At 39.7% G+C, this 20,388-nt stretch overlaps 1 protein-coding gene across 11 annotated transcripts in view; it reads right to left on the bottom strand.

The window, feature by feature from the left end:
• Positions 1-1,530: 1,530 nt before the first annotated feature.
• GPATCH2L (G-patch domain containing 2 like) overlaps positions 1,531-20,388 on the bottom strand; it is a 34,758-nt gene continuing 15,900 nt past the window's right edge. For 8 of the 11 annotated variants that reach the window (XM_041471845.1, XM_041471844.1, XM_041471846.1 and 5 more), the window contains 3 exons: positions 19,146-19,231; positions 9,631-9,722; positions 1,531-4,613 (listed from right to left, as the gene is read on the bottom strand). In XM_041471845.1, the coding sequence (XP_041327779.1) occupies positions 4,441-4,613; positions 9,631-9,722; positions 19,146-19,231 (351 nt within the window). In that variant the 3' untranslated portion in view covers positions 1,531-4,440. The other 3 variants (XM_041471850.1, XM_041471851.1, XM_041471852.1) reach the window with 3 other exon arrangements.

Here is a 20,388-nt window from a genome sequence, read left to right as displayed (position 1 = left end):
TATTGAAAAACTTTAACATTTCATGGTCACTGTGCCCAAGACAGCCACCAACCACCACATCACCCACTGGACCTGTTTGGTTGGACTTGATGATCCCTGTGGGTCCCTTCCCACTCAGGATATTCTATGATTCTATGACTAAAAGGACTTTAAATGCCTTTCAGTAGCACCCAGTATGATCTCCTCTACAATTTTTCCAAGTACTGGGGCTAGACTAGCAGGTCGGTGTTTCTTGGGTCTCACTTCATGCCCTTCTTGTGAACTAGAATAATGCTGAGTAGATTTTAGTCAGCATAGACCTTTCCCAGACTGCCAAAACCTTCGGTAGGGATTGAGAGATGGCATGCTACAACAACCACTAGCTCCCTCAGTACTCTGGGATGAATTCCACCTGGCCTCATAGACTTACAAACATTCAAGTGTCCCTTACAATCTCCATGTACACAAACAAAGTCACTATTCCCAAAGTAACAGTCCTCCAAATCAAAAGACAGAGCAGCCCAAGGTCTGTCAGTGTTATAATGAGACCAAGGCAAAAAAAAGTACTGAATGCCCCCAACTTTTTCTTCACTCCAATTTGTCGGGTTATCATCTATAACAAATATCAGTCCAGTGTTTTCCTTAGACCTCCTCTTGCTATTTATGTACTTCAAAAAGCCTTGCTTGTCTGACACAACAGTTCTGGCTAGTTTCAACTCTAAGTTTTTGTCTTTCATATCTTCTCCCTGCATATGTGAACTACAGCTCTGTAATTTTTCTGTGAAGCTTGACCTTGCTTCCAGAGATCATAGTATCTCTTTCTCTTCCTGAGATTCAAGAGGAGTTCCCTGTTAAGCTGGTCTTCTGCATGGCTTGCTTGACTTTCAACACAGAGTGATCACCTGCTCTTGTGCTTTTAAAAGGTGATTCCTAAAAACTGATCAGACTCAAGGAACAGCACACTAGCAACTAGCTCACTGAGTCACCTAAAGTCAGCTGTGTTGAATTTCAGGGTAGGAACCTTGCTGACTGCTTTCCTCATTACATAAAAAATTTTAAAATTACCCATTTCATGATCCTGTGGCAAAGGCAGCCACCTACCATCATATCTCTCAAAAGTACTTCTTTATTAATAAATAACAGGTTTAGGAGGGAATCTTTCCTAGCTGGCTGAGTACTTGTGGCTACAAATTATCTTCAACATACTTTAGGAATTTCCCAGACCTGATTATCACAGTAATATGGTATTCCCAGGTCCTGTCTGTGAAGTGTCCCATAAGGACAAGGAGAAAGACAACTAGAGAGAAGACAAAACTGAAAAAAGACTGGGGAATCCTGGTGGACAAGAAGTGGAATGCGAGTGAGCTACATATCTTTGAAACAATAATCACGTACTGGACCATCTTCACAGAAGCACAGCTACTAAGTCAAGGCATGTTATTACTCCTTTCTATTCAAGTAATCCACATGGGAAGCAGTATCCTTCACACTGAGTATATGTGAGCAGATTGAGTTCTTAGAAATCTGCCTTAGATGAAAAAAAAAGAGGCAAAACAATGGACTTATTTTATTCATCCAAGAATGCTGCAGATACTAAAATCTGTATCAAGTTACTGAAGTCTGAAGATATATTTTGATAAATACCCTAGAGTAACAAGATACATGATCCATTTAGGTTGCTGACCACTCAGGAGAATCAAATTTGGTTGAGAATCTGACTGATTTGTAAATGGACTCTAACCTAGAAATAGAAAAGACAGGGCAGCTGCAATAATTGGAGTCTCCTGGAACTTCCAGAAAATTGCCATGGCAGGAAGTGTGGCTTGTCAAGACACTGCCACAGTTGCTCTTCAGTACTGCCATGGGTACAATCCGCCTTTAAAGGCAAGAAATATCTCCTAGGAGCTTACAACCTAAGTAAGGGCTTAACCAGATAACACTGCTACTGACCTCAATAGGAAAATATGATAAATTCTCTTTCCCTGCACCCAGAGAAAAATCACATGAAGCATTGCAACCCACCCCTCCACCACCACAATGTGATGAAGGCTCTTGATTCCCTAACGCCTTTCTTGAAAAAGTTTTTAAAACATCCTGACATAATGGAAGAGAAAAAACTATTTGGACAATACTCAAGAATACTCAGAATGTAGCAAGATATATCACAATTGATTTTTAAAAGGGAATACAATGGCGAAAATTGTATATAAATAAAATAAATTGTATTTATTGCATAAAGCTGAATGGTCAGTAATCTGAGTAAATCTGTTGAACAGACTCAAACCATGAGAGGCTGTGGAGGATACTCCATGAGATCAAAACCAGTCAATTTCACAAATGGTCTTTTAGGGAACCACTCATTATCATTACAACAGCATGCAGTTTAGATTACAAGGCTTCAAATCCTAAATTTTATCTGCAAGTTGTCAGGAGAACATCATCACCTTTCCCATTCACTGTATTCATGAGTACTAGATAGTCAAGCTACTACTCTTCAGGTTTACCTTCTTTTCAGATGTTTTAGATTACGGGCCCTCCAGTGCTGAAACTTCCTGTGTTACCCCTTAGGCATCATTGCTCAAAACAGCTACAAATAAGACAAAGCCATGACAACTTTAAAACAGGAACACTACTTCCTTTATAAACTGTTACAGCCTGTCCTGTAATCCAAACGGACTTCTGTATTCCTTCGTTAAGGTAAAAAGGGTTTCCCCGTTCTAATTACTTCTAAAATGTACCACCCCAAATAAAAATAAAAAAAAATAAAAGAAAAAGAAAAAAAAAAAAGTTTTGAGAAGGATTTATAGAGACAGATCTGACAGTTTGCTTGTACTGCAAAATATAAATCCAATTTGGATGTCTCCCCAAGAATAAGTAGGTATTAGGGGATCAGACACAGTGTGCATGTAGTATAACTAACTACATCCACCAATCATGATTTAGCAAGTCATTCAGTTTGTTTTCTGTATATTATGATCATTTCCCATTTTAATACTCAGCTAAAATAAATCACTGCTTCATATTCCCCCAATTAAATCTATCCCTCAGTCACTTGATTCATAAGAGAACAGAACACCGCAAAATCAGTAAAATCACGCAAATTTTGCTGTCTGCTTAAGAGTGCTAGATGCACTGCCACAATCAAAACAGACTTTACAAGTTTAAACAGTCCTGTCTGAAAGCTCCACATGAGGAAAGCAAAAAGTTCTATTCATACAAATAGGACTTAAAGGACTTAAGAAGCTGTGAGGCCACCTGCTCCTTGGTACATGCTGTACAGGTACATATTCTGAAAACATAGTCCAAGATAAGCTCCAGAGTTATTACAGAGGGAAGAAATCCCTGTCCATATTTTCTGCAACACAGAAGGTAACAGCAGACCAAGTGGAAGTTCCACGAAGAGAATCTCTTTATTGTACACTGCAGTGCAATGTGCAATCATCAGCAGGTGGAGACACCTCCGGTAGGCATAGCAGACAATACTTTTGAAGGAAGAGGAAGCATGATAGAGAAGGAGTCTGATCTATGCCTATGACACTCTGAACTCAGGTGACACTTTAAATGGCTTTTTTGTTCAATGGCATGTTAACTTCAACAAGCATCCTTTAGAAATGCTAAAAGACATTTTTAAATTTATACACTGAGATATGGATGTTTTGTATACTCTTCTACCATACTGCAATAATATTCAAGACTCCGGATTTCTATCCAGGACACCAGCTCCCACATTTACGTCCAAGTAATTCTCCCAAATCCTTATCCAGTAGGAGGTTTAGGAATGAACATGCAATACACAATAAAGACTGAAGACATTCATAACAAGGGAGAAGGAAAAGGTCGAATGGACAATGCTGCCAGTGAGCTAATGGCAATTTCTACGTGGACAAGCACCATATTTGCTTTGCCAAAAGCAACATGATTTGAGTCTGTTAGCACATGGCCAGAAAACATTCTGCTAATACAGGATTCAGGTTCCATGTTTTAATGTGTTAGTATTCCCTCCTCATTCCTCAGGCAAGAAATCCTTCTGGTCTGGAAGCAAGCAGATGGAGATTCCTGCCTTCCTGAATGGCAGTGGGACTTTCACCCTGAAAATGCCAAATACACAAACAAGCAACAAGTCCAGGGGGTGAATAAAGATTTGAAAACCCAAAAGAACCTGTAGATGACCCATTACATATGAGCTGGAATCAGGGAAAGAGATGGATTCATAATAAATACAGTGATGCAGGAAAATTTCTAAAAGCCACTGACGTCCCAACACTGATTACCTTTTCTTAAACATAGATTCACAAACATGATTTAGATGTGTGAGGCACACAGACCAGCCTGGATGATGGCACGCATGACGCACCAATATGGAAGATACTACTACTGCCAAACAAGATGTTTGGTGCAGACAAACACCAGAATAAAACACTTCCAAAATCGAGCAAGCCTTTACAGTTGCAATGCTTCCTTTTAGCTGTATCCAGGGCTCTTCTCTGGTGGCATTTTAAAAAAGTTACTGGAGGCAGTAGTAGTAGATTTCTCAGCTGCTGGTGTTTTCCCAGTCCACTCAGAGCTCTGGGATCTCAAGGATGGTGTTGCTGGTAGCTCTGATTCTGCTGCATCCATGTGGACAGATAAAGTTGCTGGAATATAAAATTGCAGGAAAGGGGGAACAGAGGAAGACAGTAAGAAAGACAATAAAAAAGTTAGAACAACTAACTTCATGGCAAACCCCTCATATATATAAAATTTCATTTATGAGGATATTATTTATTGAACTTCTAAAAGTTCTTCATCCAAATTCCTCTGAAATAGAGGTTCTTGATAGCATTAACAATTTTGCTCTAACGATGCACACATTCAAAACTTAAGTTCCCAGTCCACTAACTAGTTCCCTTAGTCAGAGTTCCTGTTCAAAATCGAAGGTTTTAGCTGTCCCATATTTAAAGTGAATCAATTCACAATCATTCATTTTATAATAACTTGGACTCCTTACAAATACTCAATTAACTCTCTACTTGAGACTTCCAAAGTCTCTGAAGGTGTGGCAAATTTCAGGTTGCTAAGCTCATCTAAAGAGGAAAACACACCTCTCTTCACCCAGTAAGGGCAGTACCATGAACCTCCACATATATCCAAAATTATAAATCAGGATATTATGACAAGAAACTACTTGCCAAACTAGATTGAAATCCATTCTCATTTTCTCAAAACAACCACTGCTTCAAAATGGGACAGGCTACAATAGCCAGAGAGATTTGCAGATCCATAGCTCAACCCAACAGCCGCCCAAATTTCCAGAATGATTGCCAAAAAACCTAGAGATATGAGAGTTTACTCCAATTCTCAGTATCCTGAATCACTCAATCCTCACAAGCAGAACAGGGCCAGGTGAAGAAGAGTAATTGCCATAGGAGTCTTTGGGACAAACAGAATTTTTTAAACAAGTAACTACTTCAATACAAAATACATCTCTTCATTGTAATCTCACAACAGATAATAGTTGTTTGTGTGTTTTAATTACAAGTTGCATCTGCTGCTCTGTAGTGGATGAAGGATAAAGAGGCCACAGCAAGCCTCAACTAGAGGACAGATTGCTTTGAAGTTTAAATAAAAAGTCAGTTCAGTGCTTGAGGTTCCACATTCAGTAGATCTGGAACCCAAACAATGCTGATTTTGTAAATCCAAAACAGTGAGTCATTCCCATACAGCTACAACACAGCTGACAAAAGTACCTTGCAATTTTACATCCAGCCCATCATCTTCCTCCATCTGAAGGTCATATGAAATGTGAAAAAAACCCCAACAACTAAGTCAGTCTTTAAACTCACAATCACCACCAATACAACACTATGCACTCCTTGCTAGCAGCCTCCACACTCAGGCTCTCCATCTTTCCTCATAAAAAGAGAAAAAGAAAAGGACTGAAACTGGCTTCTTGTTTCTGGGCAAAGAGTGGCAAAGAGTGAATAATTAGCAAGAAATAGGAGAGGGAAAATTCACCAAATTGCTATTACTCATCAGACTGTTCCCTGATAAGCAGTTTCACAGGCTGCTAACAATCACCTTTTTTACAAGCTAAGTGTGAATACATGCCAAGGCAGACAAAAATCTATTTACACAGATTTTTACCCTGGACTCACTGTAATAGCTGATTAGGACGCCAGTTACCATGTCCACTGCTACATACATAGAGGACTAAACCACACAAACATTAAAAACATCAGTGTAAAGACTGGTAGTTGTTCACCATTTATGACACAACCATCTGTACTCGTGGCCTATTCTGACAAATGAAGACAGACGTGACAGTCTTCGTCAGATTCCTTTCAAACCAGAGAATAACTTCCAAGAGAATAACATTTTATGCAGTATTTTTTAGACAAGCTCTACTGTGCCACTGAGGATATTATTCTAAATCTACTGTACTGCAATGGAAAGTAACTAAACACAAGGACACTATCCATGCCTTCTAAGTCTCAGATCACTGAAAGGTCAAAGGACCTTTACCACCACAGACCTTCTTCCTCCCTAGGCACTGGCTGTTGGTCACTGAGTTTGATGAGTCTGGTCTAATCCAGTACAGTCAGCCTTAACTTCCTCCAGATTTCCTTATTCTATGGCCAAACTACCCCAGCCAGATTTTTGTTCTTATCAGGTAAAGGCCTCATGCTTTAGGGCTCACACTGTTCAACTGTGTAGTGTGGAAAACATTAATTTTCAGTCTCTCTGAATATTTGCATAAGTTTGCCCAACTTAATTTTGATTAAAGTAATTTCCTGAAGTGCAAATTAATTCTGAATTTTCTATCCACTTTTTGTTGTTCTCAACAGCTCAGTTATGGTATTTAGGCCAGTTAGCCTCAAAGAGCAGGATTAATACCAGAACTTGAATACTACAGCAATACAATAGAGACCCAAGGCACTTCTACAGTAATGCAGTTTTTTGATGTTCACGCAAGGGTCTCTGGGAAAAGATACTTTACCAGAACTCATAAATACTCACAGTCATGAAAGTATGTGAGAAGACATGGAATAAATTTAGTTCCTTGGTTCCCAAATAAATATTATCTCTAGCTGCCTTTTCTCACTGTTACACTGAGGAGAGAAATAGCACCCACATCTCATCTGCCTTTTGTTAGCATCTTCTGATTTCAGCCAAATTCAACTCAAAACTTTCTGTGGATGGTGGGGGGGGTGAGGCGACAGGGGAAGATTTGTAGCTGCATGTTTAAGAAAGAAGCTAAATTCATCACAATGACAGGGGATAGTGTTGGCAGAGATTTGAGCTATTTATTCTTTTAGGAAAATCCTATAAAGAATGACACGAGGAAGCCTCTATCTGCAGTCTTGTTCATCACACTGGTGAGGAGTCCGATAACAGATGTATGCAGTAGCGTGATTTAGTGCCGGGAGCTGGCCCCTGATGTGTATTAATACAGCGGCAAAGCGGAACGAGCCCCTCTTCATCACTCATCTCTATAAAAGAGGTGGAATCCGAGATGGCCCGATGTTCGGCAGAGCAAGCCCATTTGTTCTGCTGACTGATGAAGCCAGCTCAGGCTGTGTCCTTCACCTCCACGGGGCACTCAGGTTGCAAAAAAGGAGATCACTGAAGCAGGACCTGGTCAACAAGTGAGACGAGAGCAGTTGGACTCAGTGAAGGAGCTATTTAAAGGTGAAGAAATCCAGCACTCTGTGTCTGCATGACAGGCACAGGCCTGTATTCTGATTTCCCTGTGCTTCACCTTTTGCAGAAGGAAAATACCACAAACACTAAAAGCCTCAGAAGTGAAAAAAATGAGACTGCCATGACTCCTCAGGCACATGTGAACCCCAGTATATGGCATTTATATGGGGGTGAGTAGATGCATGGCAAGGGAGAAAAATCTTTATCTCATCAATATCCAACAAATGTAAGAGTGTCCAATTAATTCTACACTATTGCAGAATAATACTATGTATCTTTTTAGGCATTAGTAATTGCATAACAAAATCTCCTTTGACAGAAATAACATCAGATTCCAGAAGTTTCCAAGTTAAATGTCCAGGTTGTGCTTCAGCTGTAATTGGGAATCTGTAGTAGAACATAATTTAGGACACAACTTCAGTTACCCAATCATAAAAGTTTCTTTCCACAAGTCAGTATTGCAGCAAACCCTGCCCACAGCTGTTCACTTGGCTGAGGATATTTCTAAACAGGATCTCAGGAAGAGATCTTTACCATTTCTGGCCATTAAAGACTTTGCAGACCTTGTCTCTTGATGATCAGCATAAGCATGCTGCCCACACTCTACTAACTACACTTCCTTATTTTGTAATACGTAACAATCCTCTCTCCCTCATCCATAGTAAGAAAGCTTTCTAAATTCTTGTGCTATTTCCAGAGCTAAGTTCCACCCCAGATGCACTCAACTCTTCAAGAAGTGTTCACTATACAATTTCCCTCATCAGGTAAGTACAACTTAAATAGTACTTTGAAACATGTAGGCATGGAAACAGAAGCGCTCCTTATAGAAAGTGACCAGCAATGCAATACATAATACCTTCTGAATAATGAATAAATGGACAGGTAACAGGGGACAGTGAGACATTAGCACTCATACAAGAAAATCTAGTATTCCAGTGCTAAGACTCTGTGGTTTCAGATACTATCCCTTTTACTACAGAAGTTCAAATATCTCAAAATGGAATACTCAAAAGCCAGGAAAGAATAACCTAAATAAATAATCAGTAATAGATGAGACTTTTGCTGAACAACAGATTATTGATCTTTTTTTTTAGTACAGAACCTTTCCAACAGTTTGCAATCCAGATCAGTAGCCTGGAGAGAAAGCTCAGCTATCTTCCCTACTTCATAATTCTGTCTATCCACCAGCCCAAGGAAGAAACACAAACTTCCTCCTATTAATCATCAGTTTATTTGGTCTTCCCCACTGTTTTTACATCTCTATTTTTTCCATCATCTTACCCAATACCTTGTTACTGGATTACAAGAAGAGTTATTAATAAAGTAGTTGGAAGAACATGTATCAGTGGATAGTAAGGGTAAGGTGAAAGGACAGAAAGAAACATCCTAAAACCCACCGTGTTCATCAGATTAAAGCTTTTTCACATTCTGATGACTAATCAATGACTTTTCAGAAATCTGCCACATTAAAATAGACCAGCGTTTTAATTACTACATCCCCATAACAAGAAAAAACTATTTTCATCCAGAAGAATAACACAACCCACAAGGAGTAAGTGGTTTCACCCAATGATTACACAAAAATTGTCAGATTTTTGCTCCTGTGAAAGCGTCTACAAATACCCTGATAAAGGGCATCAAAGCCACCAGCTAATGCCAGCCCAATACTGAAGGAACACTCTGTGCATACTAATCAACTGCCTATCATGAGAACTGCATAATTTAGGACAGTGGAAATAACACCTTATGAAGAAGCAAATTACTATTCACAGTAAGGCAAAGCACTGCAAATTATATTAACTTAACATCGCTACATTGCCAAAAAATTGTTTAGTAGGCAGCTCTTGATGCTATGCAAAAACACAATATGCCCTCTCACATGTTACATTAGCTTCAAACCAAAGTAATGCTACCTTTGCCTATGGTGCTTTGCTCAAAAGGGGCATGACTATAAAAGCACTGGCAGGTTACCTGATGTTGGGCTAGACATGGAGGCTGCAGCTGGCTTTCGCTTCCTCTTGATGTCCCTTGAACATGGTGGTCCCAGGTGGACACTTGCTTGCCTATGGAGAAAATAAAATAAACTCAGTCCCAGTATCACATTTCTGTAAGAATGACCAGTCACCTGCAGCTCCTACCTTCCCATCAGCTTCTTAACTTACTAACTTACTTACTTAGTAAGTAGCACAACCCAAAAGTTTCTCAGGGAGTTTTGATCACATTCTTTGTCAATATAAATTATGCTCCTATTTCCTTTAAGAGCTCACACATAAACTGCTCAGAAGAATAATTATTTCTTAGCCTTTAAAGTCTTTAACGTTCTGGTTTTGTATTAATTCCAAACTAACTCCTTGCATACATAAAGATGTAATCAAGCAGTGTTATGACATGTCCTACCATTACTTCTATGGAAGAATAACGAATGTCTGCAAAATTGCTCTTTATGTAAACTGTGTGATATTTGCTCCTTAGTCAGAAATTATTTTGCAATCTATTTGGTACTGTAGAATCATCTTAAAATGTACCTATAATGCCAAATGTCCATGCACGCTGTTTCCATTACAGTAGTAAGTTCGTAAATTTAGGAATGCAAAACTGCCTCATGTATTTTTAAAATCACTATTTCCTTATTAAAGTGCTGTGCAAACAGCTGAATCTGACTTATGACAGCCTTGTTGCAGCTCTAAACTGGCTGAAAGGCTTCATCTGTTCTGTTAATATCAACTGTTAAGTCTGAAGCCTACTGATGGCCATTTCAGCTTAATCATTTGCCAATTAAGAAGAAATCTGTATTGTTGGAACTGACTTGAGCTGAGAGCTCCTCCAAGTCATGTAGCTGTAGCAAGCAGAGAAGTTAAATTCAGAAATAAGTCTTTGCAGCAGACCAGAGAACTTCCTCAAATACCATAATGAATGTGAACACATAGTTTATCAAGGACACTGGGTTCAAATCCCTTCTTTGTCCAATATAACAGACTTCCCTTGGCAAGTTCCTTGGTCACTCTTATCATGAGACCTGATGTGCAAAATGCAGAACAACAGTGCAAATAAAATCAGTTAAAGACTGTGAGCTTACATGATGTAAAATTTGTAACCCTACAAGTTTTGATGATTAAGTGCTGAAAAGCTTCAGTGTCTTCAAAATTTGTTACTTTGACTTAAAAAAAAATCCTGAAAGTTTAACGAACACTTTTATCACATACTAAAGCCTTTGAAATATAAAAAAGGGAAAACTTCATGGGTTTTTATTTTCATTACAAAAATCTATTTAAAAAACCAAACCCACATATTTACAATATGTATCATTTTAGATGCTGTATTTATGCAAAAACAAATTGTGCTCTTGTATCTATACAGAACAGTGCAGGGACCACAAAGAAATTCCTATACTAGTCCAGTCTGTAAATTGTTTGAATGCTGCTGGGTCTATCTATTTACCTGGAAAAAAAAGTGCAACCACAAAAAAAAAAAGGAAATACCTACTGTTCCATCTTTTCAACTAAAATTCAAAAGTTCTACAAGAAGCCTATAAGATCTGTCCTCCAAATCTGACATTGAAGAACAGCTTCAAAAGTTTTTAAATAGTGCTACATTTCACAGACAGCCAGTTTTTCAAATGTGGAATCACATATTAATACAACCAGACACAGAAGTCTCCTGAGGGGATCGAGTGTACTCTCAGTAAACTCACCAAGACCAAGCACTGGGTCCTTCACTTTGGCCGCAACAACCCCATTCATCACTGCAGGCTGGGGGAAGGGTGGTTGGAAAATGGCCCAGAGGAAAAGGGCCTGGGGGGGCTGATCAACAGCAGCTGAACGTGAGCTACTGTGTGCCCAGGTGGGCAAGGCCAGTGGCATCATGGCCTGGATCAAGAATATTGTGGCCAGTTGAACCTGGGAAGGGATCACTCCTCTGCACTTGGTGAGGCCACACCTCAAGTCCTATGCTCAGTTCTGGGCCCCTCACTACAAAGGACATTGAGGTGCTGGACCATATTCAGAGAAGGGCAGTGGAGCTGGGGAAGGGTCCAGAGCACAAGCCCTGAGAGGAGCAGCTGAGGAAGCGGGGGTTGTTTAGCCTGGGGGAAGGAAAGCTCAGGGAAGATCATATTGCTCTAACTACCTAAAAGGAGGGTGTAGCCAGGTGGGGGTCAGTCTCATCTCCCAGTCAACTGGCAGAAGAATGAGAAGACATAGCCTCATGCTGTACCAGGGGTGGTTCAGGATGGATATCAGGAGGACTTTCTTCAAGGAAAGAGTTGTCAAACATTGGAATGAGCTGCCCCGGGAGGTGGTTAGAGAAACCATCCCTGGAGGGAAAAAGCTTTCAAACATAGTGGCACATCTACAGAATGCACATTCAAATCTCATGGTTGTACACCAAAGTGACTCACCTCTAAGTAACTTTATAAATGCTAAAAACTTCTTTTGTGCATGACTATTATAGTGACTATACAGTGTTTTAACATAGCTTTAACCATGTATTTGGAAACATCTAAACACACGTAGACTGAAGAAAATATTCAGTTTTTTATTTTGCATCATTGCCACAGTATTAGATTACTAACTGCAAGACTATTATATAATTGTATATAATAATCCAATTAATTTTAAATAATGTAGCAACAAAATTTTTAAATGCTCCCTTTTTAATTTTATGAACTTACACCAACATTAGTCAGTTGATCCTAGGTGGAGAAGCACTATGGACTAGGAAAGAAGTATGTACTATCATTTCAAAGAGACTTTACGCAATTTTTCCCAGCTCACAAATGTTACAGATAGATTTTGCATAAAAGCTCCTGGCTCTCAGCTACATACTTGAACATCTACCCATTACCTGATGATTACACAAGGGGTAAAAAACATAAAAATGAAAACAGAAGAATCTCAAAATCCCTTCTTGTAGTGCAAGTAAAGGCAAACCATACTTCAGTTGAAGACTACTAGAAAGAATGCTGTATGTAGTAGCCCCGCCTCTAAGATACAAAGGCTCAGAGGTCATAAATTGTCTCTGTAACATGTTTATGTTTTTCTTTCAGGTTTATCCCTTATTGATCACCCACACTTCAGTTAGTAAATCAGGAACCTATTGATTAGTCACTGGCTCTGACTGACCCAGTGGTAAAAGTGTCATTTCAAGTGTATGGTGCACTTTACAGGCACCATAAATCTGCAGGGAATCTGCAGGTGGTATGTACCTTGGGAGAGAGAAGAGCACAAGACTACATTCAGGAATGATAGTCCTCATTAAGGCCTGGACAGAAAGGATGTCTGAGGTATAACTTATGAAATATGGAGGTTTTTGGTAGATGGCACACTTTTCAATGTACATTTCTAATCACTAGCTTGCATGAAGGTCTATATCAGTGAGATAACAGAATTCGTGAATCCCAGTTTAACAGCAGACTCCTATAGACTCCTACAAACACCACCACTAGGAATGTCAAGTCAAGGATATGCACAGCACCCAACACAGCAGTGACTAGGCTAAATTATAAAATGTGAAAATATCCCAAGTTGCAATTATGAATTAGTTCTCCTTCCAAAGCTAAATTTTAACAACTCTTCTGAACAGTTAGAAATTACTCTAAAGTAGACTAGAACAGGAAAGGCTGACAGAAAATGCATATTTGTGCATTGTCACAGCCTTCTGTGAAGAAGTTTGAGACCAGAACTTTGTGAGATGAAAGATCTGGGCCTAAACTTACAAAGTAGAATAGGACATACACTGTCCTTACTAGACTTCAATGTCTTCTGCTAAGCCTCCATGCTTTCTTCAATTTTGCATAAACAGTAATGAGAAAATAATTCCCTGGTTTCTTTTGGACTATGACAGTTTTATCATAAGAAATAAACAAAGTTGCAGTGCTTAGTCACAGATGGATCTGCCAGGTGACCAGAGACTAACATGAAAACGTAGTTTACAATCTAGAGATAACAGAAATTCTAACCCTGGAAGAAAAAAAGGAGAACACATTTAGAAAAACAAATCAGCATCAAAAATGTGGCTGTTTTGTTGGCTGCAATATATTCAACTCACACAGCAGTCACTGCCAGGAGTTAGTGAATGAAAAATTACACATATATAGGAAAAATGGCTTTCAACAATATGAAAAGTCTGTAGTGTCTTTTTGACAGTAATAATATTTTTTGTAATGACAAACTAATGGAATTATTCAGGAAATACTTTTTGTCTTTTGTTTTTAACATAGTACTTATGGTACCCAGTTCTGCATGCAGGCAATGCTGGAGAAAAACCAGGTTTTGTTATGCAGAAAGATTAAATTCATGGTAGTCTCTAATGTGTCAGAAGTAATGCTTCCTTTCATTTCTTTTCCACATATTTATTCTACGATTTTATTTGCATGATTTTTAATGATCAGTGCTTGCATACACAGGACTCCCATCTCACTGCTACAGTTTGAGATGACCGTGCACTGGAGCTTACCACTATTTTATATCTACCACAGTATTTCAACAGAAAATTAGGACTGGCAATATAATCTGTGGGAGACAATACCGAGCACAAGCAGACACTAGTCCACAAAGATTCTTACTGAACAGCATCAGGACCCTGAAAATTTCACTATCTGTGAAGTCTAAATTGTAGCATGAAGTCCACTCTTAAAATTCAGGGTAAAAGCCAGCTCAATCTTGCAACAAAGGTCTCTGAAAAGGCCATACAGAGCTAAATGTGACAACCTGTGGCCTTCTTGGAGGCAAGAGGCACACTGCACACTTGTGGGTGTATGCCTCTCACTGTCATCTCACATCATCCAGCTTGTCTGCTTACACTCTTTATTCTAACCCTATCGTCAGAAGAAGCAAAGCACATGGATTATACAGTGAGAGGCAGTCATTAGTCTACTGCTATAAAAACAAGGGATGTTATTATCCTCATGTTAAAGTGAATGTTAATAGAGACTGCCTTTTAACAAAGATACTGCTACTAAAACTCCACACAACCCAGCTGCTGCTGTTGTGATGCTTTATTCAGAGCAAACACAAGCCAAATGAAAGGCTCTTTCTCTAAGCCCTGAGGTGTTACCTGAGGCTGTTGATGGTGGCTTCACAAAATTAATAGTAAAAGCAGAATTCTTCCTCTTCTTTGACTACAGAGCCAGCTGGGCACCAGTCTAATCTGCACATAACATGTGTAAATCAATACAAGTTGCTCATCCTATCTGCATGCAAAGCTCCCACACGCACAAGTGGATCTTGCTATCACATCCCAGTGTAGATATTCCCAATGCACAGCAGTCTCCTATGCCCTGCAGAGCCTCGTGGGAAGGCTTCTAGAGCACATTTTCAGATTCCAAAATCTCTAATAGGTCAGCTCACTTCTTCAATCATCCAAATCTCATAGATCTTCAACAGCAGCAGTCTCTTCCCCAAGCAAGCATTATAATGATGTGGCAATTTCATTCCTAAAAGTCTGCATGTGGCAAATGCAAGTGAATGCATTTTCTTCTTGTTTTCCATGTGAGCACTCTAAACAGAGATGTGATCCCATATATTATATCCCCTATTTTCACACTGAATCACACTGTAACTGTGCCAGAAAGACTCCTACTGTTTGCCAGATCTGCTGAGTACACAGATTTGAAATAGCAAGCAAAAAAGAAAAAATTCTGAAGCCAAGGGGAATTTATTTTTCACACCAGAGAATTAGGATTCATCAAAATGGGAATATTAGGCCCCAGTCAACTGCATGTGACACTAGGTTGATAGCTGCTGTTCATTGCATGCCTGTCAGAAGAATTCAGTTATATTCCCAACTGGAATGTTAGCCAGGCTTTAGCAAAGGAAGACATGAAAATCCTCTAGCTAAATGGAAAAAGAGTAAAAAAATAAGGAGAAAGGTTGCCTACAATGAACTGGATACTGTCCTGCTCAAGCAGGAAAGTATGAAATTGTGGACATCTGTTCACTCCTTCAGCTGCCTCAGAAAAGGCCTGACCTTGCAGGCAATCCCTGTACTTCCACATGCTTGGGTAAGAGGCAGAAATATCAAGATCTCTGTGTACAGATGCAGATGTGACAGAACAATATTTATTTTCACACTTCTAGAGCCGGAACTGAAATTTGAGACATTCAAGTGTGTTCAATTTAACAGCACCACCAAACCCAAAGCATGGGGCAACTGGCAGTAAATGAGGAGATCACTCATGCCTCTACATCTTTATGCCATGTTCCAAGCAAGGTGACAGACTTGCTTCTAAATCAGATTAAACTCTAGGTTCACAGTTAGTATTAACAGAGTACATGCAAAGCAATTTTCTTTATCTGTGCTGTTCAAAAGTCTAAAACAATCCTTCAAGTCTCCACCTTCAACATCTGTCTGCCATCCAAGGTCCACTTTTCCTATGACCTCCAGTGGGAACATTTAATTGCTTTTTTTCACTCATAATCCTGTTTTCAAGGCTAGGCAAATAATAAATGACATTAGGGACAATTTATCTTCTACCTTCCTCTCTTATTCTGCCTGCTATTCAAATCAAAGGGAACACTGGTTCTAGGCTCTTCTGAAACTCTTATGCCTGCCTCAAGGGAATAGCATTCCATCAATCAACAACCTACAACATCTTCTCAGCTACAGAATATTGAATAACCAACATCTAATAAAATATTCAACTTCAGCCTATACAAAATCCTCTTAAGTAGAAGAAGCTCTACAACAAAATTCTGTTCAGACTGCTCCTCCCAGAGAGGCAAACAGGCCGAGGGAAAGAGGAAGGATCCCTTGAGTTGCCTGTGTAAGTCTCTACTTGCTTGCTTTTAGCAGTCTGCATGGTGAAGTCGAAACCTTAACAGACAAGACATGATTAGCAAACGTTTTGTGCTCTTAAAGGAGAGTAATTATAGGCATGTGAAAAAAGAAGAGATCCCTGAGGTACTCTTCCTTGCATGCCTCCCGAGAGGCAGCAGGGCCATTAAAAATTCCATGATGAAGAGGAAAAACAGTCTGGGAACAGCCAGGAGGCAATACAGCAAATTAATACACCAGCCATCCCTAGGGAAGACTGCAAGAAAGCAGAAAACTCTCCTTGCTTCACAAAATAAAATTATACCACTAATGATAACAGTCACCACACACACAAAACTGCTTCTAATGATAGGTGTGAAATTCCCAGTGCTGTGCATACACTTTGAATGAAAGCTCTTCTCATCACAGACATAAATCAAGAAAGGTAGTGTAGGATTTATACTGCCTTTCAAATAAGGCTTCCCAAGGAACCTTCTACATAGGCTTGTCAGTGTCAAGGAAGAGGTTCTTTCTCAATCCTCAGCTGCATTCAGTATTCTGGCCTTCAGCTCTGCTTAAGCAAAAGTACTGGGTTACCAGTCTTCCAGATAAACTGCACTAAAATCCACCAGTGAGACAAAGAAAACAGTTCCATAGCAGAGAAAGACTCCATTTGGTAAATATACTCCACTGGACACACTCCGTGATAGCAGAAACAAAGCAGAGAAAGGAGATTTTGCACGACACAGCAAGCATCAGGTTGAAGAAACTGGATGGCCACAACGTCAAGACCATGTCTTTTCTAATATGTTTCATATTATTTGAGAGGATTTGCTTCCCACGCACACACATCCCATTCTGGTAAATTTCAGAGCAGAACTTCTCCAGGATGAGTTGAAGCTGTTAGAAGCTTCCTGAAGCACAAACTACTGAAATTGATTCCATACATGGCAAAAGCAGATGTTAACTGGGGCAATAGCTTGTCAGAGCTCACAGAGATCAGCTGAACGTCCTGTAAGAAAATGGACTACTAACAAGTGGGCTTGGCATGTAAAGCTAAGAAGAACAACTATCAAGAAGATGTTTCTCTGAAGGAACAATCTCCTTCTGTGCCCTTAAGAGTTCAATCCTTGCCACATACATGGAGCCACATTCATTCTTTTCATATTTCTTTCTCCTATAAAGATTCTTGAGCACATTTCACACTAAAATAGGAACTATTTTCTCAAATTCCAGGCATTTAAAAACACAATTGCATCTGGGATGGTACAATTTCTCTGTCAACTCAGTAACAATTCATGAGTGATTATGTTTGTCAGAACACCAGCCACCTCTTCATTAAAGGAAGGAACCAAGCATATATATTAACTGGTTAACTAGACTATACACCCACAAAAACCTAGCAAACACAATCCCTCCAGATTCAGAAATCCCTTGCAAAGAACTTGGCTTAGGAAAGGGCCTTCACTGACCATCATAAAGGTAGAAATTTTGCCCAGTTTGAATTTGCAAGCAGGATTTGTCCAGCTCACCTTTCTGGAAGACAAACTTCTATAAAGCACCAAGTAAAACACTGGAGGCAAAAGAAAGGCTAGCCTAGCTGAAAATGAAGAGACCTTTCAATCTTCTTGCTTCACAGAGAGAAAACATCCCCAGAGTGGGGCAAAAGCACAGAAAAGAATCAATTTGCTGATGCACAATCTTCTGAATTCCTTTTATTCTCATCCAGTTGAACATTTAAGAGCTGATTTCTTCCTCCCTCCCCTTTTCCAGCTTTAACATGCTGGCTACAGCAGCATGAGGTCATGGTGCGACATCGCAAAATTCCCTGCAGAAGCCAGTGGGAAGAGAGGCTTTGCTGGGTGGGTGCCAAGCTTCTCTTCAGACACATACAACCTTAGTACATTTTTCATGCTCTATTTGCTAATTAACAAGGGAAAGAAAGCCATGAAGCTGAAAGTCCAGACTTTTTCAGATTTCAGATTTCTTTCAGATTGGGCCCCTGGTACAAGCACATAAGCAGAATTGTGTCCAAAGCAAGGCCTTGTCTACTTGCACAGAAAAAGAGCTCAAGGGCACCTTACCTTTAGACAGTCACCTGCAGCACAAAAACAGGAGTCACCTCTAAGGCCAACACTTGAATTTAATTTAGGATTAGTCAGCAGAAGGTGCCTGAATAGTATATTAACCCAAAATATGCAGACTCAAATATACCTAACATCTGGCCAAACCAGATCTAAATTTCAGCTATTGCTACAGAGAGGTATCAAGCTACTAGAGGTCACCTCAGGTGAGTTCTTGATCTGCTCAGAGGGTCTATTTTAGACACCTAGGATAGCAAAATGCTTCAGCATGTCACCTACACCAGTTTGTCAGCATTTTCCCTCTCATCTTGTTCCAATTTTAATAGTGGGCAATGATACTATGTCCATTTGTATCTATAAAACAGACTTACAGCAACTAATTGCACATTGCAAAACACATTGCAGTTATTTCTAAAGGAACAGTATGTTCTGCCTGTCTGTCATACACTGTTTGATATACTGTAAGCACTTAGTTCACTGAAATTCTCAAATAAACTGCATTGCTATATTTTGTGCTAAGTTTGGGCATGGACTTCCCAGGGAAAAGTACGTTAAGTTGCAGTCCATTGTTGTTCAGATCACACAGTACTACTGAAGACATCCAGGAGAGGGAAGAGAGACAACCCCAAGAAAGCAGAGCAAGGGAGTTACCTGGCAGTGCAGTGTGCTGGTGAGCATCTTCGGTGGGAAGCATCAGCAAGCACATCCAGAGAGTACAGAGGAGATAATGGATTGAACTGGAAAGTCAAGAGATTTTATTTAAGCAAAGCATTAAAAGAAATAGTGTCCAGATAAAGCTCCTCAGATCTGTTCTGTTCACACAGTATAAGGAGACTTTCAGCTGTCCACATAGTAGAAGGAGGCCTTTCTGACACCTCAAGGGGTAAGACTAGATCAGAACAGACAAAAGGCTAGCACAAAGGGTGAAACAGCAAATCTGATAACCACCTTCTCACAACAGACAGCCTCAGCACACTCCTCTTCCACCTTGCATTATTAAAAATGCTGGTTGATTAAGAGCATAAGTGCTCTATTGCTGCATGCTGTGAGAAAAAAATCTACCTCTCTTTCAGAAAGCCTCTTGTCTTCCTTCACATTGCAGAGAAAAAAGTCACTGTTATGAATTGTGCAAGCACAGAGCAGTTCTTGTATTCCCAAGGGCTGTGTACATCACTGAAACAGACCTCTAGAAGACTCAGACCCACCAGGTTAAGTTCACAATGAGCACTCAATTCATTCCACGGCAAGTTAGTTGCTCCTTCACTCCCCTCCAACCTCACAAGCTGTCTCTGCAAACTGCTTAAAACAAATTTTTGAAACAATGCATGGTCAGGCTACTCTAAGATACTCTGTTAGACATACACTAGACAAATCTTGAGGGCATCAAACCTGTGCAAGACAGCTTGTTGTACAAAATACAATGGCCAGGATTTTTAATGGTCAGGACAGAAATGGAATAAACTGATCAATCAATGCATGGAACAAATTTTGCTCAATATGTAAATAGAAGCTTTAGACTGGTAGTTTCTCTGGGGTACCTGCTTTATACTTCCATTCAGCATTTCCTCTTTATTTATAATTCACACCTCAAGCACGAAATGAATTTCCATCTGCTTTGCAAAGTGCTACAGCAATCTCCAGAACACTTTTCTTGTATTACTAGGATTACTGATGAATTTTTAAATAAGGACAAAGAAACAATCCACATCTGTAGCTGGACTCCTCATACAAGCTGTCTGCAACTTCAGAACTCAGTACTACTACCTTTACCCTCCACCTTTCTGAGAAAGAAGATGCACCACAAAGCTGCTGCTATCAGGGAGCACCTCCTTGAGTGGGACTGCTTGTTTACTGTCAGTAACACTGCAACTGCACAGTAGGGAAAATCACCAGG

The sequence above is a fragment of the Pyrgilauda ruficollis genome, unplaced genomic scaffold (genome assembly GCF_017590135.1).
Source record: "Pyrgilauda ruficollis isolate IOZ18807 unplaced genomic scaffold, ASM1759013v1 scaffold28, whole genome shotgun sequence".
Classification (NCBI taxonomy): domain Eukaryota; kingdom Metazoa; phylum Chordata; class Aves; order Passeriformes; family Passeridae; genus Pyrgilauda; species Pyrgilauda ruficollis.
This window is presented reverse-complemented; position numbering and strand designations above follow the sequence as displayed.